The following is a 25671-nucleotide window of genomic DNA, read 5'->3' as shown; positions in this document are numbered from 1 at the left end:
GATTAAATGGTATCAAAATATTACCTAAGCTGGGTTATGACTGTTTCAGTATCTTTCAAAATAGATTTTCCCTGAATAAATACACTTGTTCCCATGAATTTCAGCTGCTTGAAGGAATTGATGTATTTAATGATAACTTTTTATCCATGGACATACCCGTTCCAGTGAATTTTGAAATCGGGGGGTCACTCATATTATAGACAGACGTATTATGACTGCCAATTATTGGATTTACTTTGTGACCATTCATGGAATATTTAAATCTCAATAACTATGTAGAGGAAACTTTTTGAAAAATGATGGTTTATAATTCTGTATGATTAAATTTTTTTCTGGAGAAATTGCATCAGAGAGGGGACATTCAATATTGATTTTTTTTTTTTAAGTGCTGGCTATTTATTTTCAAACTTTTTGACTAAATATGTATTATAATAATCCCTTATTATCTTCAGAAATGGATACTAGCCAATAAGATTATAAGGGAATTCAAAATTTAAGTTTAGTGCAATATCAGCCATTCACACAGAATTTGAATATTACTCAGTTTGATAATGATGTAGACAGACAGAGTTGGTTTACTTAAATCACTAAGTGGATTTAACAATGAAAGCTAATGTAATAAAAATATTAATCAATATTTAGGCTATTAACAGAATGAGAAAGAAACTGTCTTACAGAGCTTCATTTCCTCTTTCCCCCTTACCCCCCCCAAAAAAAATCTGTGCTTATAGACAAGCAGTAAATTTTAAATACCAAATTTAGACTTCAATTCCCTTGCCAAGAGAGAACTGAATAATAGATCACAAATCAGTTGACTATTTTGCCAAAGAAAATTCTTACTTATAAACTCCACTTCCATTTCCTAATCATTTCAGGATTGTGATAAGCTCTTCTAACACCAACTTTTGCTATTAGTGTCACTGTTTTTCCTGTATCTGTTTCATTTACTGCTTCAAAATCTTCTCTTATATTTCATGCAGTATTTATTAAATGAGCTGCCAAAGTGCTAATATACAGTTTCGCCATGATTTATGACCATAATTTACACAAATAAGCATTTATTGTGAAAGCCTTTGTATAACCAAAACTACCATAAACAAAAGACTCACTTGGCTTTTTTAAATAGTTTTAATTAACAGAACACAAATAAGATAAAACATTACAATTAAGGGCGTTATAATTACACACATAAGTTGCAAAGTAAATCTCGGGGACACAGCATTCTTAGTCTTTTGAGTCCAGCACATCGACTGACTGCTATAGTCTTTTTTAGCCAGTGTTTTGTCCCAGCAACCACTAGGTGGTGCTCGTTGCTGTTTTTCCTGTATCTATTTCATTTACTGCTTCAAAATCTTCTCTTCTTATGTTTCATGCAGTATTTATTAAATGAGCTGGCAAAGTGCTAATATACAGTATTCTTCAGCCATGATTTATGACTGTAATTTACACTAATAAGCATTTATTGTCAAAGCCTTTGTTATTATTTTGAAATCCATGAAGCAGAGCAAAACCTTGAATTGTATGTTGCTGCTGAACTAACTTCCTTCACTTATGTCCAGGGGTTTGTCATGTGTACTAAAATGAAGTTAAGCAGAGGCTGGAAAAAACCCATAAATAAATAATGTGCAAGTTATAAAAATAAAGCAATAAAACTAGGCAAGATTTTACCATTAATTTTTTAATGCATATAATTAGAGCCCCAGAGAGGGGGGACATGAATGTTGAGGGATTACTTTGTATAGGAGCTGTTTGTGAGCCTTCAGTGTGCATGGAAACCATTTGAAAATTAAGAAGTTTTTTTAATTTTTACTTCTAGTTTCAACAAAATTATATCATATTTAATTCTTTTTTATGAAATCATCCCTATCATTTTGACAAAATTTTATGTCATGATATATGTATTATGCAGTTGTACTTCCAAACTATAGCAAGTCTTATTGATGACAACTGTAATTTAGTAATTTAATTATGAAAACACGTGAACATAACAAACATAACACAAGGATGACACATAAAAATAAAAAGAAATAAGAAGAGAAAGTCACTTCATAGCATCACAAAAACAGAATAACATCATAATAATCATAATTCAGTGTTTGTTCAATTTTATAAACTTCATCGTTGCTCCTGTCTCATGTCTGTCTGAGAAGTAGTCACATGATCTTCTGGGAAGCGCATTGCCATTCTTATAAAAGATGCATATATAATTAATTTTTATTAAGAATTTCAGTGAAAATTATGTAAATTTAGAGCATGCAAGTATTCATTATAAAAGCAACACTTTCAATCACACTCTGCAGTTTGTGTCTTCCGACTCTGTCAGTTTATATGTATATATATTCTGACTCTCTTGCTTTCTGTTTGTTATGTACTGTAATAAATCTAGTAATAGTTTTATATATATATATATATATATATATATGTGTGTGTGTGTGTGTGTGTGTGTGTGTGTGTGTGTATAATTAATACTAAAATTTAATACTAAAATTAAGTATTTCTGGTTTTTCAGATTTTAGCTGCTATTAAATATTTTATAGAATGTTTCTTTTGTACAGTATGGATTAATTTGCTGTACCATTGTTTATTTTTAGTTTGGATTCAGTAGAATATTCTCAGTTAATAAATAATATGGAAGATGTATGTGCTTGTAGTAGAGCTTTGCTTAACATGTTGGAGGATGTGAAAGGGTAAAAACTTTCATTTTCATTTTATTGTATAAAATTACTTTCTGTTGTTTTTCATGTAGTTAAATATTTACTTTTCTTTCTGTAGTATTTAAAATGTAGGTTGATCTTTACATTATGGTAATTTGGCGATTTTTTGGCGAAAATTTGGCAACCAATTCTTCTACAGCAACCCTCTATTTTTTTTCCCCGCCGCCATTTTGTCTTCACGAAGTAAAGACATGTTTCTTTTCTTCTTATCTACTGAACACTTCTTCCAACAATCTACTAGCCGAATTACACTTTTGCTAGAAATTTTACCAAACAAAACTGCTTAATCATGACAAATATTCACTGCAAAATTGGGAAAAAGTGCACAATACCATACTCCTTACGCGTTTTTCAAAATAACGCATACACATAAACCATGTACACGCCGACTTATTTTTACTTAAAAAAACATCCCAGAATTGCACAAAAATGGCATTGCGCACACTCTTTACTATATCCATGTACACTGCTTTTTTCTCATAAACTAGAAAAATTTCACGAAAATACATGACAATTTTCTCAATCTTTAAACCCGGTAAAAAGAACATATATGAAATTACCTGATCGCGAAAAAGTATTTACCCTTTACAAATATGAACATTTCCACATATAAAATAAATAAAATATCCAAAAACTTTTACCTCTAAATCATCTATTACATTATACACGTCACCAACGAATTCATGCAAGTATTACAAATACTTAGTATCAAATATTTAAATTATTTCCATGCACGTTTATTTCAACTTAAACGTATACCAAATTCCTACAAACATAAAATTCACAAAATAACTATCATTTAATTAAAATATCACTAAACCATGTACACGTCGACTTATTTTTACTTAAAAAAACATCCCAGAATTGCACAAAAATGGCATTGCGCACACTCTTCACTATATCCATGTACACTGCTCTTTTCTCGTAAATTAGAAAAATTTCACGAAAATACACGACAATTTTCTCGATCTTTAAACCCGCTAAAAAGAACATATATGAAATTACCAGATCGCGAAAAAGTATTTATCCTTTACAAATATGAACATTTCCACATATAAAATAAATAAAATATCCAAAAACTTTTACCTCTAAATCATCTATTACATTATACACGTCACCAACGAATTCATACAAGTATTACAAATACTTAGTATCAAATATTTAAATTATTTCCATGCACGTTTATTTCAACTTAAACGTATACCAAATTCCTACAAACATAAAATTCACAAAATAACTATCGTTTCATTAAAATATAATTAAATTCAAAAACACTACTTAAAATATAAATGAGCACATACATTAAATTAATAAAAATTACCTTACAATCCTAATTACTTTAAACTAAATCATTGCTAATAACAATTTCCCAATAATACCAAATTCCTTTCCAACTTACATTTAGAACAATGCATAAAAATAATATCCTCAAATAATTAAAAATACTAACTTACCTAATCTTCTTCAGAATCTTGATTACGTGGCGGATACACTTTTCTAATTCATTCAATAAAATTATTGAAAGATTTTTTCTGCGAATTTTTCCTCCATACTTCCTCCGCTAAATAAAAAGCAAACTTCTCTTTATCACAATGCCTAAATACCCATTTCAAATTCATTTTAGTTAGGGCCATGGGATCCAAAAATTACACAACACTGTTTCACACAACACAGAATAAAGCTAAATACAAAATTTACACATTTTTTACCAATTTCCCCCCTTTTCCGATTAAAGAACCGTAATTCGTCTATTAATATCACATGACATATCCCATGATCTCTCATTTCCCTCACGCAAAATAATGCGTAATTGGAACTGAGTACTGCTGACATTATTACCAAAGTCCCAGGTAGTAACCTTTATCGCCTCCAAAATGTCGCCAAACTACCAGTTACCATATTGTAAAGATCAACCAAAATGTATTTTACTTTCTGCATAATAGCATTTACTTGCTTAAATTTGTAGTATGAACTTTATGTAAATTTTGTGAAAAATAAGTAATCAGCTTCTCCACAGTAAATCATTTATTATACTTTGTTTCAAAACAAAACCTATTATACTAGTTCCTTTAGCACTACAAATACTAGTGCCTACTTAGAAAGAGTAAATAATCATTTTTTACTGCTTACAGAGAAAATTTGTTTGTTTATCCTTGTAATACTTCTTAAACCCTCTGAGTAGCATGCCTGCCTTTATATGGTCATGAGATTTTTTGTCACTTGGTATATATTAGCTTATAACTTAAAATATTTTGATTTCTTATGTTCTTTAATGATGTAAATATCATATTAATGAATGAAAATTTATGAAAGCAGAGATTAAAATAAGTTATTATACAAATTTAGCCAATAAATGCTGTTTAGATACAGGCCTTCATTAGGAGTAATAATAGATAATAACAATTAAAATGCAAGAACAGACATTTTACTCCATGAACCTTTATTTTTTCATATGTTTTTCTGTATTTTTATGTAGATAAAACTGCACAAATGTTTTGCATATCTAAAAATTTTTCTTATCATCTAGGGCAGGGATGGGCAAACTGCGGCCCGCCAGAAAGTTCTATCCGGCCCACGGATATAATTTTAATTTGCCGATCCGAGGCAAATTAAAAGAAATATATATTTATATATTATATATATCCATCTCCTTTACTACTTTGTTTAAATATTATTTTTTTCTCTTCCCTTTTTTCAAAGAACTGATGATCTTTTTACTTTCTCTAGATGCAAGGGGAAAATCAATTTATCGGCGATATGTGGGCTCATCTCAAAGCTTTTAAACTAAAACTTTTATCTGTTTGCTGGGCAGCTAGCTAAGAACGACTTGTCTCATTTCCCAAGGTTTAATCCAATGCTCTCAGTAAATGAAGATGGCTTGAAAAAACTGCATTTTTACTTTGAATGCAGATTTCAAGATTTCAGTGCTATTTAAACAGAGCTGGATATTTTTCCATGCCTTTCAACTAAAATTGTGAAGCAGTGAGGTCAGATTTGCAGCTTGAATTAATTGAGTTGCAATCTAATAATAATCTCAAGCAGTTGTTTCTAAATATATCAAAGTTAGAGTTTTAGAAATCATTATGGAAAGTAAGTTTCCCAAATTTAATATCTCACACCCAGAAAATCAGTGCTATGTTTGCTTCATTTTATATATGTGGACAAGCATTTTCAACTATGAACCTTAGAAAGAATTATTTCAGAAGTAGACTGACAGATGAGCATTAAGACTCTTTCCTTAGATTCAGTACATCTCACTTCGAACCTAAGGAACTTTTAAAAATAAAATTCCAATTTCATTCATGTCATTAACACATTCAAATTGTATTACTTGTATATTGTTTTTAAAATTTTAGAAAAATTTATCTTGGCCCGCCAAACTTTTTTTTTTTTTTTTTGGCTTGCGACCAAAAAAAGTTTGCTCATCCCTGATCTAGGGTGATGTCTAAAGTCTAGATTCTTATATTTTCTGCGAATTTAAGTAGATTTTGAGTTTGGTTCACTGATGAATTAATTGAAAGCACATAGAAAACTTCTTTTCAGTCTCTGAGTATGAAATAGAAAAAGTATTCCCCCTTTGACCATATTTTTTATAGAAGTTTTAACTTTATATATATATATATATATATTTTGTGTGTGTGTGTTTTACTAAAATGAAAAGGTAGTCTTCCTCTGGGTTTGATGGATGTTGAATTTTGGAATTTGAATTGCTAATTTCATCAGCATTATTTTGTGTTTCCTAAAACCACAGCATTGCATTTGTTATGCATCAAACCATCAGCTGCAATTTCTTGTAAAATCTGTAAAGTTTCTTTGGTATTAAGCCTGTTGTATCTAACATTACTTATATTTTATTTAAAACTAGCGGAAGTACCCAATGTCTGACAACTATAAGTGAATACATATTTGTGTATAGTTCTGTATTTATTAATCAAACTTCTGCATATCCATATTAGCATGATAAGTTCTACTGCAACCATTCAAGTTCAGTATGACATTTATATAAAAATTTGAAGTGAAGAATTATTTTAGTGTTAGCCCTGAACTGGCAACATTGTGGATTGACTACCAAAAACATTTTTAATTTGCTGATGGATTTACCAATGTGTGTACCAATTATCTTCGTATTAGTTGAGCAAAATGTGTGATTCTGTTTCTTTAAAACTTCCATCATTATTTGGGAAATTATGTCAAAAGGCAAGGAGCTGGAGTGAGATGGTTTTGTTTGTATTTAAAAATTGTCTTTACATGTAGTCTTTGAAATACTACATTTTTTTAATGTTGTGTAAAAATTAAAATTAAAATGTATTTATTTTCATTCTTCATTTAAATTACAGAAATGTAATACTATTTGGATCAAGGAGATATCAAGTGGCAAAATTCATTATACTTGCATCATTAACCCTTTGATGCACGCAATATTATTTTTATAATTTTTTTAACAAAAATCTCTAGAAATTGAATATTATGATCCTAGAGACAAATAATATATGAATTAAAAAAATCTACTGTTGCCTATTGTTTTGTAGGTGGTGGTCGCACTGTGAAACCACCGCACGTCTAGGACTTTGAAGCTTACTGAGGTAGTAGGGGAAAAAAACTTACCATTTTCAGCACGCATTTCCAATAAATGACGAAATTTTCGGATTTTTAAAAAACATGTATGTAAGAATTGCATTATATATCATTTTTTACATTATTTTACAAAGTAAATCGTCAGAAAAAATTAAAAAATAAACATTTATGTAATTTTTCTATAGCAGTGAAAATATTAAGTACCTAAATAATAAGGACATTTGGATAAATGGATTTAAAAAAAAAAAAAAAAAACTAAAATAAGGGTAAAATAAACTCAGTTTTCTTTTTTTCTTTTCTTTTCTTTTTTTTTTTTTTTTTTTTAATAATATTTTGTAAACTCAAACGGGAACATTTATTTACAGATGATATTTTTGCTTAATATTTTACTACTTTTCCCCCCCACTTTTGTAAATAAATTTATTTTACTTAATATTTAGCAGATATTTGATTTGTTTGGTTCTAATTAAATTTTTAATTTATCTTTTGGTTTTATATGCATTTTTTAATTTGGAAATTGTAGTTTCCAGTTGCATCACAACTAGCTGAAGGTTATTGTCAAGGATTAATAAATCGGAGGAATAAGTCTAATAATTATGATTATAAATTTGAGGAGAAAAATATTGTGTTGATAATGGTTGTAACTTTTTCTTTATATAATTAATAAGTTAATGACAAGATGCCATGTAAAATGTTTAGGTTAGATATAGCTGTTGTTATAAAGAGAATTTTTGCTTTCATCCAAAGTATTTTCTTCATTTTATGGTGATAACTTTGTTGCAAATTTATATTGTCATTTTAAGGAAAAACATTGACTTTTGATTTTTTTTTTTTTTTTTTTTTTTTTTTTTTTTTTTTTTTTTCTGTTAACAAAATGCCAGTTGTCAAATCTTGGTAGCATATTTATATCACGCCATGAACAACGGTACAGTAATGATACATATAATTTTTAATATGTGCAATTCTCTAATGTTTTCACATGAGAAAATCTCAGAGAATAATAGTATTAGAACAAAATAAATTTGGCATTGTACACATTAAACATTATATTCATCATATATAAAATAGTTTTTCATTTCATGAAGCTTTAATGTATCATTAGGGTTGTCACCAATGTTTATGTTTTGTGCTTAGTGGCACCCTGTTAACAGAGAAGTATCTGATTTTTTGTTGTTGTCACTTCTCTGTTTCACTAAATATTGAAAGGTTTCAACATGAATAATTACTAAAGAAAACAGTTGAGAGATAAAATGTTTTTTTTTTTTTTTTTTTTTTTTTTTTTTTTTTTGTTTTACACATCCTTTTTGAATAAATTGCATTTGATTTAGTATTTTTATTTTATTTTTATTTAGGGCAGCTGCTAAAGTACAAAGGATTGGAGGTATTTTTATTCAGATAGCACCACTTATGAAGAAAATTCATTTTAAATATTGCTCTGAACATCCTAAAGCTGTTTCTGTGATTGAAAAGCACAAGTAAGCAAATTACTTTTCAGTCTATCTTGACTTCACTTGTTACTAAAAGTATATTTTTAAACTTTAAAGTTCATTAAATGTAAATTAATAAAAATAAATAGCACTACTTCTTGCTCAAAATCACACCGCACCAATAACAAGATGTATTATAAAGTACAATAACCATTTGCATGCATGGTACGAAAGCAATTTTTTTTTCAAAGGCATCTAAATCTTTCCACCTTTTTGTGCTGTCACTCACTTTAGCCCGACTTACATTTGAAAATGGTAATATTCTTTCTTTATTATTACATTTTAAAATGCAAGCTGCCATGCCTACACAGCTTACATATGTTTATCATGTTTCCTGCTTCAGCATAAAAGGACATTTCTGGCTGGCCAATTTCTACTAGTTGAAAATGAAAGTTGCTCAATGATTGCTTCCCTGGAATCAGAATATCTCCTGCAATAAACTCTGAGTTTATAGGCAATCAAATTTAAGTAGTACAGTCAAAAGTCGTTAATCCGGACTCGTCAAGACTTCAGCGATTTCGGATTATAGATCATCAGTTTAAATCTCGTAAGATGGCATGCAGAAATTCTAAAATTAAAAATATGAAACCGTAATTTATGAAATAAAGAACAATTATGATCTAAAGGGTATCAAAATTTACAAAAAAAAAAAAAAAAAAAAAAAAAAAAAGCTTAATATTTATTTGTTTACTTTATTAAACATTTCTTTCAATGTAAGTTGCTTCGTTTTATGTGATAATACTTTCTCTTTAATTCTATAAACAGACATAATTTCTTGTTCAGTTACAAAGTTCCGCTGTTCAAATCCCGTTAATTGCTGTGCCGAGAATACCGACTAACTTGTCAATCGAAATTTTTTCGTTTCCACTAACCTCTCTGTCACTTTCTTCATGTCTTTATCCATTTTTTGCAGCAATTCCACTTTTTTTTTATGAACATCGAAACATACTTTCGTTTTGTACGATCCTTTGGGAGCTCCAGAATCGGAAATTCTATTTGACATAATCGAAAGTTCAAGTTTACTTTTATAGTATTGCTCTTACAGTCTGCAAAAAATAATAAGCCGGATCCAATTCGAAAATTAAGGAACAACGCAATCATCAACATTAACTGAAATCGATAATTAGGTAATTTTAGCTTATACCGTCCGTTATACATAAAACGCGCACGCGAAAACGTATTCTGCATTTGCGCATACTCATATGCGCAGTTGTAAAAGGTCTTACGCGCACGCATAAACGCCTATGCGCATGTATCAACGTGGCGCATGCGCAGAAAGCTTTTAGCTTTGAGGTCCGGATTATAAATCATTTCGAATTATGGGTGTCCGAATTAACGACTTTTGACTGTACAATAATGTTTTCACCTGGAGAAAGTAAATCTTGTATATTATGTTAAAACTAGACTACCTTCATAGGATCTAAAGAAAGAAGATTGCCATGCAGAATTGTATTTAAACTTGGAAGTTGTGAATTAGGCTTAAGGGCATAATAACAGAGCTGCTGAAAGGTGTTCTAGCCCACCTTCAATTGAGATGATGATATGGGAATGGAAGAAGCAAAAAATGGTTTTAGTGAATGCAGATAGGAGTAAAAGAAGTTTGGTACTGTTCTGCTATTGGAATCAGATTCAGAAATGTATGTATGTATAGAATTGAGTCCTGATTAATAGAACAGTACCGAATTTTACGTTCATCTGCTACTAAATGGCTAGAGCTTGAGGAACATGTTAAGAACTGAATTTACGGAAGAATGACGTTACTGTTTGAATAAAAATTATTAATTGAAGCAAGAAAACTAATGATAGATATGTCTATTGCCGAATTTTCTGGGACATCGTCATGGTGCAAGAGATTCATTGAAAGAAATTATCTGTGCATGCGTACCAGCCAATAGCACAAAAACTGCCACTTGAATACAAAAGGTTATGGAATTTCTCAAATACACCTAAACTTGAGATAAATATGTGTTTTGACAAATAGAAAATTTTGACATATCTATCTTGACGAATCTTTTACAATTTGTCTATTTTGACAAAAAGAAAATAAACAGGTAGAAAACATGGATGAGCTGCCTTTGATTTTTGACATGCTATCAAAAAGAACAGCAGATGTCAAAGATGCTAAGACAGTAATGATAAAGACTACTGTTAATGAGAAGATGCTCTATACTACAGTTCTTGCATGTTGTGCTGGTGGTTTAAAACTCACTCCCTCCTTTGTTAATTTTTAAGCAAAAAAACTCTGCCTAAACGTACAGTGCCACATGGAATTTATATACATGTTCATCCTAAATGATGGATAGATGAAGAGGGTATGGAGCTATGGTTACAGAAATCTGTGGTGCATAAGTCTAAGAAATCATCTTTATTATTGTGCAGTTAGTTTAAGGCCCATATAATGGAGTCAGTAAAATCTTTGTTTTTGAACTGAAGACGCATCTTGCTGTGATTCCTGGTGCATTGACTTCTCAGCTATTGCCTCTGAACATTTCAATCAATTAACATTTTAAGGGATTCAAGAATGATAAAGTGTGTAAAATGATTGAGGCACCAACTCATGATGTCACACAGACTGGAAAAATGAAATGGCAGGCAATTTCTAGTATTTGTGAGTGGGTGAAAAAGTCTCGGTTGAAAGTTATATAGTCTTTTAAAAAGTGTGTAATTAGCAATGGCTAGATGGAAGTGAAGATGACTACTTTGCTTATAAGGAAAGTAACAAATCCAGTGACAGTGGCAACCAAAGTGAAGATAACTGTATGTATGATTGTAGCAGCAGGGATGGTGAATTTCTGTTGTTACAGTGAATAAACTCTTATATATTTCCTAATTTTTTAATGTAACAGTTCTGTTTTATATATATATATATATAAAGTGTTATCATTAAAATAGATACTTTGATCCTTTTCTGTCTAAAGTAAAGTATTCTTTTTATTTTATTATTACAAGTATTTTTAGTAAATTCCACCTAAGGATAAAATTACAGTGTATCTAATAGACTGCAAAACATGCTAAAATGATTGGACTAACTGTGCAAAAAAACGTAGCAAAGTCATTAAACTTTCCCAATGCATGAAATTAAGAACTTGAAGAAAAGTGCAAATTACACAAATATAAACACCACATCACTAAACATCTTTCTTCTGATTGGAACTATTAATAACCATGCATTGGTCAGATGTTTGGAGATATGCAAATCATCTAGTGGAATGAAGTGGAATTTTAAATTTTGCAGAAGTTAATGATCTTGGGTTAAGTGTGTGCAAGCATAGTTGTCTCTCAAAGAAATTTAAAAAGATCATTCTTTAATTAAACTGCTTGATATTAATCTTAATTTTTTTTTTCAAATGTTTGAATATTTGCATGTTGGCAAGAGTGGTATGTTGTCACCTTTTATGTTTCGTTTTAAATATAGTTTATGTGTTAGCATATCAAGGTCTTGCATACATTCTCCTCCTGGTGAATATCAGAGTCAGTATTATTCAAAAAAACAGTGCCTTTAATTACATAAATTAAGGTCAAAATGATAAAATTAAATCTGAAATACCTGCCAGGTTATTCCTTACCTTAGTATCTACTAGTTGGCGTATTTGTCTTCCATCTCTTAGGTCATGTTTGTGTAATGGGGCTGATAATCATTGATGATGAGCTGCTTGTCTGTTTCACATGGTTTTACATTCCATTGTAATTATCCATCTTTCACAACATTGAATTGTTGTTTTATAGTTTTCGTGCACACCAGTACAATGAAATTCATGCATTTTATAATTATAAAATATAACCAGCCATTATTAATATTGAGAACTATACTTTCGAAAATTGTGTAGAGATGCTCTTGAAAAATTTATGGAGGAGCATGGAGCTAATCCCCCTGGTATTCTTACTTTGACTACTGGCCTCAGTAGACCATTTAGGCGATTAGAAAAATATCCTGCCCTTCTACAAGAATTACAGAGGCATACTCAGGTAATTTTTTTTTAAATATATAATTTTTTAACATATTAACTTGCAAAAAAGTTAAGTATTATTTTGCAGTCTTTTTTTCATAAAAGTCTGTTTGGTTTGTAGGAAAATCATATCGATAGGGGTGATACTCAGAGATCTGTTTCTGTCTATCGTGATATTGCTGTAAGTATTTTGTTAGTCTTGTACCATATATATAAAACAGTGTTACTCATATTATTATTGGTATATTGCATCTAGGATATATTTGCTTTTTTTTTTTACTATCAAATTAGTTATATATAGCATTGTGTGCATTGTTGAAAATTTCTAGTGTAGGTATACATGTGCTGCTGTTTAACCATATCTAATCTGACATCATTGGAACCCATATGTTCTTGGTTAAATTAGCGTCCCAGAGTACCAATGGATACATTACAATACACTTAACTGAACAGATGGTCATTACATCCTCCATAAAAAAAAAAAAAAAACCTGTAAATGCATATATATTGGTTAATAAAAAGAAGAAAAAATGAAGATGAAAATTCAGTGATGCACGAATCAAATAAAGATTAATAGTGATTCTATTGGTATACACAAGAAACCTCATAACTAGCATTTCCAGAATGAAGAGATAAAATTTGCAAGTAAGAAGGTTTACATGTCTTGATGTAAAAGATTGTCAAGAAATCATCCCAGAAGGTAGCTGAAATAAGAGGAACTGATGGTGATTATGTTCATCTGGGAAAAATTAGGCATTAGATATTGAAGTACTGACTTAACTGTAACACTTTCCAACATTTTTTTATATGTATGTTTCAAGTTAAGCAGCTTTAGTTAGTTTGTTATTTGACATATAAATGCTTTACAGCAAAATAGTTAGGAGCACTTATTAAACTGTTTTGCTGTAGACCTTTCCTACTACATCTTTCTTATTTGCATCACTGTTTTCTCCTCATCAGTTTATTTCTGTAGAATTACAATCATCTACACAATTTCTGAGTCAATATAACAGTGAAAAGTAGATAAATCATCTTCTGCTTCATCTGTGCCTCAACATTTTGTTCATACATTTTCCACACAGATCTTTAACACCGTAGTTATGTGTACTGTGAGCAAAAACAAGAGGTCGGGTATAATTTTTCATTTCTTTGCAACCATAACTCATGTAAAATTGCATTGGTCTTCACAGATACAGGCTTAAGCATGAATTTGGCATAATATATGCCTTATATTTTTCAGTGTGGATGCCTGTGTAGATTTCTATGAATTGATAGTAAGGTATATTTCTCCCCTAACTTCTTAAAGAATTCATTTATTGGTCTGTTAAATTGGTAGCTTCCTCATAAAAAAAATGGGCACAGTACTTAAATTTCAAAGAGCATAATATCCTCCTACTAAAATTGATATTAATGGCATGCAAAGAGGGAAAGGTACATAGCAAAAGTCATGCTGACAATCAGAGTGCAATAAAATAATTTTCAAGACAGTCTAGTATAGTGTCATTTTGTTCTCTCTCTCTTTTTTTTCCCCCTTCCTTTCTTTCTTTCTTTCATCACCCCCCTCCCTCAGTAAATCATAAGAATTTCTTTGAAAGACCCTAGATTTAAAATTTTATTGATTACCAACATATACCTAAATGTCTCTGGGACATAAGAGTAGCCCAGCATAGTAAAGTTATCTTTTAATGCTTTATAACCTATTCGTGATTTTACATTCACACCTGTCAGAGTTCTCTTAAGCATATACTTCCTGAAGTTCACCCTGGCATATGTTTCCAGAAATCTCTTCTGTAAAACTTTTTGGATTTAATTATTTATGTAAGTCTGGTGAATTTATTGACAAATTTAGCTGCTGCTTCCTTATCAGATTTCCATTTTCCTCATCACACTGAATGAAATATTAAACCACATGTATGTTTGAAGTGTCAAGGCAACCTTCAGCATAATCATCCTCTTAATCTTTGAAATCTAGGGAGAGAAAACTTGTTCCTTTGTTAGGTAACAAACAGCTCAGCACTTTCACTTTTGTACAGCTTAAACCATTTTATTGGAACATCATTTTTAGTAGTGCCTTTTTTCCCTCCATTCGTTGTTTCCCTTGTACACTTGACTTTCTTTGAATTACTTTTAGAGATCATGTTTTATGTTATGAACTGTAACCATTGAATGCTATGGTAAACCATACAAATTTTACATATAATACATGCCATTGTCAATTTTTTTAGAAGTATCACTTTATGGACAGCATATTGTGTTTGTATTTAATACACCAAGAAACAGTTTTATGTATGTTAGAGGCATAATTGGTTATATGTAAGCAGGTTGTCATAAAAATTCAGGAAAGACAAGCAAGAAATAACTTACCAGTATTTGACAATACATAATGCTTTCAAACAGTCGAAGCAGATCCACATGGCAACCCAAAAAGTCAGAAATTGATCTCTTGACAATAAGGTTAAAATTGGTTACGTTATTTTGAGATAATTTATTAAAATACATTTCTCTGTTGCTTCTTCCCCTTCTTTTTTATAAAAATGTTAAGCCAGATTTATTATTAAAAAAAAATTCACATTGGTAAATAAATTTTCAGTTGCTACAATGCAAAATATAAGCTTTGCAGTAGATTCTTTTGACTGAGGTAAGTTGAAAAAACAAAAGATATATTAAAATACAAAGAGATGGTAAATTTATTGTAAAATTCTTTTTTTTCTTTTTTTTTTTTTTTTTTTTATTGTTGAATATTGTTCTTTAGTCATATTCATTTTCTATGTTAACAAGATATTTTGCAATTTTTAACTTAGATGGGTCTTCTAATAATAATCAAATCAACAAAAGGAAACAATGCAACAGTAAGTCTAACAAAATTTGAAAATTGTTTGGCTTGAGACCTAATTCTGTCAGTTTTTCCTACTCATCTTAAACTCTGTCCCCCTTCAGCCAACTTCACAGTGTATCATTTTGGAAACAGCCTTTTCTTGAAACTCTCATTTTCAACCCATGCTTTCTTGCCAGAATGAGATTCTCATTTTGTACATGTGTGGGTTTTATTTTATTTCATTTTTGTATCATTATTTCAACTGTTACGAAAATAAACCCCCACACATGCAGGAGAAAAAAAAAAAAAAAAAATCTTGTACATGAGTGGCATTTTATTTTATTTTTATTTTGGAAACAGCCTTTACTTATAATAAAAATAAAATAAAGTCTCATTTTCAAAACATGATTTCCTGCGAGAATGAGATTTCAGTTTTGCGCATTATACAAAACTACTAGAAAGCTGTTATTTAAGTGTGGTCTGAGTTACTTCAGACAGAGCATGTTCTGCCTTTTGGCCACATTATTTCACTACTAGTTAAAACCTGTTATTTTATGGCAGTGTATTTTAATTGCAATATTAATGTGTGTCGGTGGTATTAGCCAAGAGGCAACTAAGTGTTAAATAGCTCTCTTGTGCTAACAAATGAGATATTTGTTGAGTGCCTTCTGTTAACTCCTAAGTGGATAAGAGGGTCTTTTTACCCTTCTTAAGTTGTTACTGATACAGCAGAACTTGGCTAATAGTCTCTTCACAATTTAGGTTAAAATAACACACCAAACAAATATGAATTTAGAAATCAAACCTGAAATTAGCATTATATTTGCAAATTTTCACAGGACTAGTTTCGATGGCTTTACCAAACCATCATTTGCACTTTAGCAGCTGAGGCTGATGGTTCGGTAAAGCCATCGAAACTAGTCCTGTGAAAATTCGCAAATATAAAGCTGATTTTTATTGTTTGATTTCTCTTCACAGTTCTAGCTTCAGGTAACTTTACTTTAACTAGAATCCTATACATGTAATCCCATTTTTATATTTTTTCAGACTGTGTGTTCAACTATTAGGAGGCAAAAGGAAATGGAATTAGAAATCATGACAGGAAACATTAGAGGCTGGGAAGGAGAAGTAAGTAAAAAACTGCAAATATTTTCTATTTCAGTTTGTTAAATGATCCTTTCAAATAACTTTTGACAATATTTGATTAACTACTTGAGCAGTGTGGGAGTTATTTAGTCAATGTTAGTTTATTGCCTTCTGTCTCATGACTTTTATCTTTCAAAGGGAATACATACATTAGGGAGCATAGTTCATATGGGACCTGTAGTATTCCTTACAGAAGATTCTAAGAAGAATGATCGTTATCTAGTGTTATTTCCTGAAACACTAGTCATCTTGTCCATTAGTCCTAGAATGAGTGCTTTTGTTTATGAGGTATCTTTTTTTATTTTAAATTAATAAAAATTACGTATGCATATCTCTTTGTTCTGTGCCATTATATTAAAGCATGTTTTCTAGACTTTGTTATTCTATAGATGAATTCAAGTGCATAAAAGTATTAAGAATGTGTTCTGTATTTTTTAATTCTCTAAAATTTTATCTTTAAGGGTAAACTACCATTATCTGGAATTTCTGTGAGAAAATTAGACTCTTTTGAAAATTTCCAGTATGCTTTTGAAATTATTGGTATGTATATTTTTACAGTGTAGCTGTATTTACTCAGATTGTGCTATAATATTTTTACTTAAATATGAAATTTCCAAAGTTAAAAATTACCTTGTGGTTGAAATGTGGCTATGTTATATCCTGTCACTTGAAGAATTTGTTCATATGCTTGGAAAGTGTGTTTTCAGTAAATATGAACCAAAATGGACAATATATGCAAGAAAAGTAGGGCACATTAGCATACTATTTCTGACTAATGAGAATAAGGAACCAAGCAGTCATGTATCATGGCACAAAAAGGCAAATTTGAAACTTTAGTTACTTCAACACTCTTACTTATGGATTTAAAAATTATGTGTCAGCTTTGACTAATATAGCAGGTTTTAGGTATCTTCACACTGCAGCTATACTTTATGCTATCGCTAAAATGAGTTGATCATATAGGAAAAGTAGCTAATAACAATCAGAAAGATTGCCGTAGAATTTAAAATCATGTCTAATTTGTCATATTACAGCATTCATGACTTGCTGCAGTGTCAAAGTCATACCTAAATTAGTACCAAAATGATTCTTCATCCATGAACTCAAAAAATCAGATGTGAGTGTTTATGAAATACTGCTGTGATATTATAGCCGATATATTGATTAGTTAAGGTGGTCTCTTTATTGATGGGCCCAAGTTGGAATCGTGGAGAATGCAGGGATGTTTATAATCACAACAATGTGGCAAGGTTGCTCTCAAAATGCATGGGAAACCGAAAATTGGTGGGAAACTCTCAGACTGCCCCTTTGGAGTATTCTTCCTCAAAATTAAGCTAGAACCGGGCAGCTAGTTTAGCTGGTCTATACTTTTGCAACCACTGGTGAAAATCTGGTGTTCCATCTGCTTTTACCTGTGCCTGCTGTGACATCATAAAAATGACAATATCAGTTATTTTGAAAATGGCATGGCTGGATTTTGCACTCGGCTGTTTCTTTGTGTGGCAGACTTCAACGCAAACTACATAAACAATACAGCAGTACAATGTATGAAAAGCAACAATTCATACCTTACTCTAGCATGTCAGCTACAACATATTGTGAAGACAAAAGAAGTGTGAAATACAACATATCAAAACGATCATTCAGTTAAAATGGCAACACCTAGAGTGAGTCACTATAGTAACACATCATATCTGAGAGATTAATTCTTCTCTTATTAAAAACCACATTTGAATGCTATTAATAAAAACTGCAGTTGATATGAACACAATTGCTCTCAATTAATGTGAAAATTGTATAATGACAAATTGCAGCACAATCGCGCTTCTACGCATTTTTGGCATAACACAAGAGAAATGTGATAGCACTTTGCCGCACTCAAATAATTAAAATATTCTCTCTTTATTATTATTCTCATGAATTAATAATATAATTTAGTGTATATAATAATATAATTTTAGTGTATATAATAATATAATTTCTGTTAAATTTAGAATCAAATATGTTGAGTTTACTATCACATTTTTAACTTTTGGAAGGGCATGCTTGAAAACACTTGAAACCTGCAATCATGTAAAATGTTACAATTTGCTCAACTAGAATGTACTCTTACAGCGAGATAATTTTTCATGCCGCTTATATTTCAATAAAATAAATATTGATCTGTATTTATATATTTCATATCTTGCACATTTGTCAAACCTCATATGGATTAACATGTTTAGATCCTGCAGAAATGCAGTAATTGGTAAGAAATTTATTATATAATTGAATGAGAGGTGTATCATAAGTGGCTATATCAAAAGGGTCCCCCTTTTACCCCCTCCCAAATTCATGCATTATAGAAGCATTATATTAAACATAGCAACAATTACGTTGAGGAATGAGCTGTTTTCAATTCTTTCTGTGTGTATTTTATTAGGAAAAAATTGTTAATTCTTTTTTATTGTTCTTTGTTAAACTAATGCAAAAAGGTATTTTAAAACAATGTGACAAATCATTAATGTGAAATTTTCTGTCAACACTTTCCTGTTGTATAATATGTATAATATATTGCCCTGAGCAATTATAATATGGTTTAAATATTAATTTTCTGTTTTTGATGAACTGATTAAATTTAAAGATATATATATATATTTATGCAGTAGTCATGAAGTGTAGGCTGTTGTACAGTCTGTTTACTTTGTTATGTCATATTTATTATTTGGTACCGAAAAGCAAAAATAATAAATTTACATTTGCATAGAAAAATTTTACTTAATAGAACTATTAATATATACACACTGCCCTCCAAAAGTTAAGGGACAGCATGTTTTTCAAAGCTCGCCATTACAAAAATCTGAATAATGTTTAAATTCACAGTTCATTTGCATGACAGTAACAAAGTTGAAGAAAATATATGCAAAAACAATAGCTACCACTTTTATTTTGTCGAAATGAATACTTGTATGTGAGTTGGAGAAAAAATGCAAAAATTGTAATTTTTGTTCACAAGTATTGATCTTCGGTTTCATTACAGTTTCGTGGACAATGTCCAAAAGAGTCTTTCAATATCCAGAAGAATTTGTTTGCCCAATTCGTTGAAATGAGGGGGATTGGATGGATAGAAGTGGGGATGCAACAAACTGATGCTGCTAGATGTCTCAGTATCTCTCGTAGTGCGGTCCACCGACTCTGGAATCAGTTTGAATCTGAAGATTCTGTGTTTAGAACAGTGGTCGTCAAACCTTAGAACTTTATGGACCACTATATATGTATAATTTTGTATTTGGCAGACCACTAATATGAATTTAAAAAAAAAAAAAACTTAAATCAGACCTTAAAAAACATATTAATATGCAAAAACAATATTCAACCTTCCAATACATGTAATTCTAATTTTCATTTGTTAATATAATTTTCAAAACATGTGGTGTTCAGCAGCATGCCTTTATGAAAATTCAGGCTATGCCCCTGATTATGAGTAACAATAAAAACTCTATTAGCATATCACTGATACACATATTTCACTCACATTGAAAAATTATATGAAAAAAATAGTACAAAAATCTTACCTTCTTCTACAGAGAGCTTTTATATTTCCATATTGCTGAAAAGGAACTTCATAAAAAACAAGAAAAAACAGTTAACAGTTAGACAAAACAAAAACGGAAACCTCCAGTAATGCAATTATAAACAAGAATGCAGATGGTTCTCATAAAAATCCATCAAGCTGCCTATTGACATGGAAAAAAATTGTGTTATTAATGACTACAAAGCATATGCTTGTAATTCAAAAGGAAAGAGAATTGCAGTTTGCGCTATTATTGATAACAGCAGCCTATCAATGGATGCCAAGTCTCACCTTCAAATGTCGCTAGATACACCTGCAAAAGTAGCTAAAAAGTCCCTAAATTCAGAAGGAATTTCTCTAAAAGTAGTAACTAAAATTAAAAAAGTATAATTCATGTTCCATAATAGGTTTTGTTACTCATCATTTTTTAAACTGAATCTTCATAAAAATATAATGTCCCAATTTTTCTGTGGACCATCAAAAAGTTTTCACGGACCATCAGTGGTCTGTTGGTGACTGCTGGTCTAGAAAACCTGTTCTAGGCAGATCTAGAGTTACAACACCTGTGAGAGACCGTTATTTAGCTCTTTTGGCCTGAAGAAGGAGTAACGTTACTGTGCCTCAGCTCATGGCAGATCATTTAGTGGCAACGAGAACAAGAATCTCAGTTACTACAGTGCACAGATGCCTACACAATACATTTCTGTGTGCAAGACTACCAGTTGTTTGTGTCCCTTTGACCCGAGGATGCACAGAGGTGCTGTTTATGTTGGGCAAGAAAACACATCTTCTGGACCAGTCAACAGTAAGCATCTGTTCCCCTCACAGACGAGTCCAAGTTCACATTGGAGAGTGATTCAGGTCGTCAGCTGATGTGGAGGGAACAACGCATCAGATACAACCAATCCCACATTGTGGAAAGACACAGTTACAGAGGTGGTAGAATAATGGTTTGGGCTGGAATCTTTCTCAATGGTCACACTGACCTGCATGTGTTCCATGGAGGAACTTTGACCGATGTGAGATATCGGGACAAGATCCTTGATTAATATGTCTGCCCATATGCTGCTGCTATTGGTCCTGGATTTCTTATGGTGGACGACAATGCATGACCGCACTGAGCTTGGGTTGCTCAAGAATATCTTGAGAATCACGCTATGGAGCGGATGGAATGGCCAGCTCAATCCCCAGACCTGAATCTGATAGAGCATCTTTGGAATATCCTGGGAGACAGGTTGCTGCTTTAAGTCCTCTTTTAAGGTCGTTAGATGAGCTTGAACAAGGATTACTCCATGTCTGGCCGTTTCTTCCCATTCTACTGACTGACAATTTAATTGACAACATGGAATGTTGCTTGTGCCACTGTATTGCAGCTAGGGGTGGACATATTCCTTATTAGAACCCATTTTTGTAATGTTCCTGCCTCATTTTCCCTCAAATATATATATACTCTTTCTCCAAGATTGGATTTCTCTGCCAAGATTGCAATTTTTTGTTGTAAATTCACGTTTGTGTTGAACTTTAGAAACATTCTATGTCACATTCATTAAAGAACTGTTTAGTGAACATGTCCTGTGAATTGCTTGCTTCTATGTTGCTTCATTCTCAAATTAGACTAAAAAAACATGCTGTTCCTTAACTTCTGGAGAGCAGTGTGTATGTATATATTGTTAGGTATCTTAAAAATTCTTTTTTATGCATTTTAATCTGAAGCTTATTTGTTTGGTGCTAAAAGCTTTTTAAGAATCTTGCCTTATATGTAGCCAAAATGGCTCATTAATTATTTATTGATCTTTTACATATATTTATTCTTTTTAAAATAATAATAATAACCATCACATATTAAACATAAGCTTGTAGTAATTAAAGTTACCGAGAAAAAGAAATTTATTGTGTGATGATAAGTTGTATATTTCATGAATGCACGAAACTTTTGTTACCAAAATTCTGTATGAATGAGCTACATAAACTAACATAGCTAACATTCATTATAACAAAGTGCTCATTATAGCAACATTCCATTACAGCCATTGATGCAAAAGATCTCCTACTGGTGATAGTGCATCAATTCCATTTTCTTTATAGTGGTATATTCCATTTTATGCCACTCTTTATAACATCCTTTTTCTGTAGGAGGTGAGGAGTTGTAATATTGAAAGCTGTTATGTGAAAATTATGCAAGACTTTCATAATTTTAAAATATATTTTTATAAATGTTGGCTATTCAAAGTTGGCATAATATTATCTATAAACAATCATGCAGTTTAATGTAAATTTCAGACCTTTTTTTCTTTGTTTCTAGGAAATATGATACAACGAATAGCTGTAGTTTGCTCATCTGCAGAAATTTTAAATCAATGGTTAAATTCCTTCAGAAGCAACAATGTGAAAAGCATAAGTCCTACATCTTTCTCCCGCCCATCAACTATATCTCGTCACAGTCCATCTCATACAACACCAATGCGAACATCTATCTCCCCTAACAGTTCTGTCCAAGGCTTGCAATCAGTGCCACCGCATGTATGTGTATTTTTTTTATGAGCATGTAAACATTTTATTTATTTATTTACATTTGTATTATATTTTAATAAATTACTGGTGTATATACGGAGGCTGTATGCAGATTTGTTTTTAGATGATTTTTCATCATATTTACAGAAATATTTTACTTAAAATTTTTATTTTTGAAATGCTGTATTTGATAACCCTCATTCTTCACTATCTCTCTACACCATAATTCCGAAGACAGTCGTGCTTTTAATAGTACCGGAAAAGATATTTTATCCCGTTCATCTTGAACAGCTTTCCAAAGTCCAAGGAGGGCTATAAGTCAATATTTGGACAATCCAATTTTTAGATACATTAAGAGATTAAGTAGGGAGATGAGTGAAGGTTATGCATACCTGGCAACTTTTACGAATTTTTCATAATTTTTACGAAAATGCGTTTGGCTTTATGATTTTACAATCGTAATCCATTTTTTACGATTTTTTTCCTTTTTCAAGTGTTTTTAGTGATTTTTGACGAAATTTTAGAATTTTTCGCCAGTCGCATCGTGTTTTACCGACTACTTCGAATCCAGTAACCTGCGGTTTCTCCCAACTCACCGCTTAACCAGCCAATCCAATGCGCTGAACTTGTTTCTCCCATTCTTTTCTTTGTGGGTGCCAGATTATTTTTTTCGCGTCCGCTTCAGCAGCAAGGGAATTACTCAGCGAGCGTGGATTGTTGCATTCTCTCCTTTTTTTTTTTTTTTTTTTTTTTTTTTTTTTTTTTTTTTGCACGTGCTACGATTTTTCTTAATACGTTGTTGTTACGAAATGTCACTCATTTCAAATGAGTTCAAAAAAACCGTATTCTCAATATTTTCGGCCTGCCTACAAAGCCGAATTTCCAACAATTAAAGAATCCTTCAAAGGAAATAACTATGCATTTTGCAACATGTGCGTGTGTGACTTCATAATAAGCCACGGTGGAAGAAGCGACATTGTGAAGCATGTTAAGTCTAAAAAAGCATGAAGTTAATGCTTCGGCTTTGACAACGTCAAAGAAAGTGGATAATTTTTTTTTCAAATTCGGCTACGAATTCGGATGCCGATGTCATTTTGCCAGAGTGTTTGTTTACTGCATTCCTCATCGAACACAACATGCCGCTAAGCGCTGCCGATCATGCCGGTCAACTTTTCAAACGGATGTTTCCCGACTCCAAGATTGCTCAGAAATGTGCTTGTGCTCGCACGAAAACATCTTCTATTATGAACGAAATTGCTTGCGATGCACAAAGTAAAACGATAGCAGCACTCCAGAATTCAGCATTTTCGGTGTCAATCGAATGGCAGCAACGACAGCGATTGGAAGCTTTACCCCATCGTTGTCACATATTTCTGTGATGTTTCTAATGAACTCATCTTTTGCGTCTTCCATTGTTAAATGGAGATGCTACGGGGGAAAATATTGCCTCCGTGGTAATTAATGAGTTTAAACTAGTTAACATCCCAATATCAAACTGCATTTCATTTGGTGCAGATAATGCTCATGTCATGGTGGGTGACAAAAAGTTTATAGCCTCTTTCCTCAAAAAAGAACAAAATGAATTAATTGTTATTGGATGCCCATGCCACTTAATTAATTTGGCAGCAGAAAAAGCTGCCATTATCATTAAATGCCTGCTTTACCATTAAATATTGACCAGCTTCTGATTGACGTGTTTTTCTATCTGGAAAAAAGTGTAAAAAGGAAAGAAAACCTAAAGAATTTCCAAGAACTGTGCTCTGGTGAAACGAGAAAAATTCTGAAACATGTATGTACGAGATGGTTATCATTAGGAAGAGCGCTAGGAAGGTTTATTGAACAGTGGGATGCATTGCTAAAATATTTCCACAAAGAGACCAAAACAAAACCACGGATCCCATCAAATTTGTCGGTATATAAGATTCCGAAAACCAACTTTGCTTCTAATCAAAATGCTTTAAAAGGGAAAAGCCAACACACAGAATCAAACCCTTTAAAAAGAAAATGCTTAGAAGACTCCTCAAAGGTCAACTTTGTTAAAGAAGTTGAAGGGAAGAAGAAACAGTCTTGAACAAAGCATATTGCAGTTTTGTGTTAAGTACCATTAAGATTTTTGAAAGTGTAAATACCCTTCTACAATCAGCTTCGCCAAAATCTCCCCTGCTTATTGAAATTTTTAATGATCTTTTGAAAGAACTTTATACTAAGTTTGTAAAACCGTCCGTTGTGAAAAACAGTGTGTTGATTCGTGTTGCCTATAATAGTTTGGCAAATCAAAAGGATGACAATGATCTTATAATTGAAAATCAAACCAGGGAACTTGTAAATTCTTTGAAAGATCATGAGAAAAAATAATTTTTTCAATGTGTTAGAAAGTACTTTTTCTCAGCCTGTGATTACATTGTAAGGAAGTTTCCTTTGCAAAATGAAGTTCTTTTAAATGCTGAAGTGGCAAATTTGAAACAAATTGAAAATTAATCTTTTGAAAAGATTTGTTTTTTTATTGATAAATTTCCATTTTTGTTAACAAGTAAAGAAAATGAATGCCATAATGATGCTTTAGATGAACTACAGAACCAGATTTCTGCTGCACAGTTTGAAGACTTTGCCAGTTTTGGAGAAGATAGACTTGATGTCCTCGTTGGTACCTTAAAAAAATAAAAAGAGCTGATGGAACACCAAAATATGATAGACTAGCAAGAGTTTTATGTGCTATTCTCGTAATTCCACACAGTAATGCTGAGTGCGAGAGAGTCTTCAGTGTTGTGAAGAAAAACAAAACTATGTTTTGTTCTTCAATTTCACCAAAAACTCTAGAAAACATTTTAATTGCTAAATGTTATCAGGAAACTAATTGTTATGACAGAAAATTTTCCAAAGAATTTTTGGCTAAAGCCAAAAAATGCACTCTAAATTCATTGCA

General features: G+C 31.4%; 1 protein-coding gene across 1 annotated transcript in view; it reads left to right on the top strand.

Annotated features, from left to right (window-relative positions):
- LOC118181365 (rho guanine nucleotide exchange factor 7-like) overlaps positions 1–25671 on the top strand; it is an 84917-nt gene that overhangs the window by 20891 nt on the left and 38355 nt on the right. Inside the window, exons 6-13 of the mRNA XM_035350496.2 lie at positions 2592–2687; positions 8642–8764; positions 12604–12742; positions 12845–12904; positions 16586–16666; positions 16823–16972; positions 17146–17224; positions 22540–22757. Coding sequence (XP_035206387.1) covers positions 2592–2687; positions 8642–8764; positions 12604–12742; positions 12845–12904; positions 16586–16666; positions 16823–16972; positions 17146–17224; positions 22540–22757 — 946 coding nt within the window. The remainder of the gene's footprint in view (positions 1–2591; positions 2688–8641; positions 8765–12603; positions 12743–12844; positions 12905–16585; positions 16667–16822; positions 16973–17145; positions 17225–22539; positions 22758–25671) is intronic.

Source organism: Stegodyphus dumicola, chromosome 10 (genome assembly GCF_044657685.1).
Source record: "Stegodyphus dumicola isolate Sdum_Otavi_A_Nest chromosome 10, ASM4465768v1".
In the NCBI taxonomy this organism is placed as follows: domain Eukaryota; kingdom Metazoa; phylum Arthropoda; class Arachnida; order Araneae; family Eresidae; genus Stegodyphus; species Stegodyphus dumicola.
The sequence above is the reverse complement of the archived record's forward strand: the minus strand, read 5'-3'. Positions and strand labels throughout refer to the sequence as shown.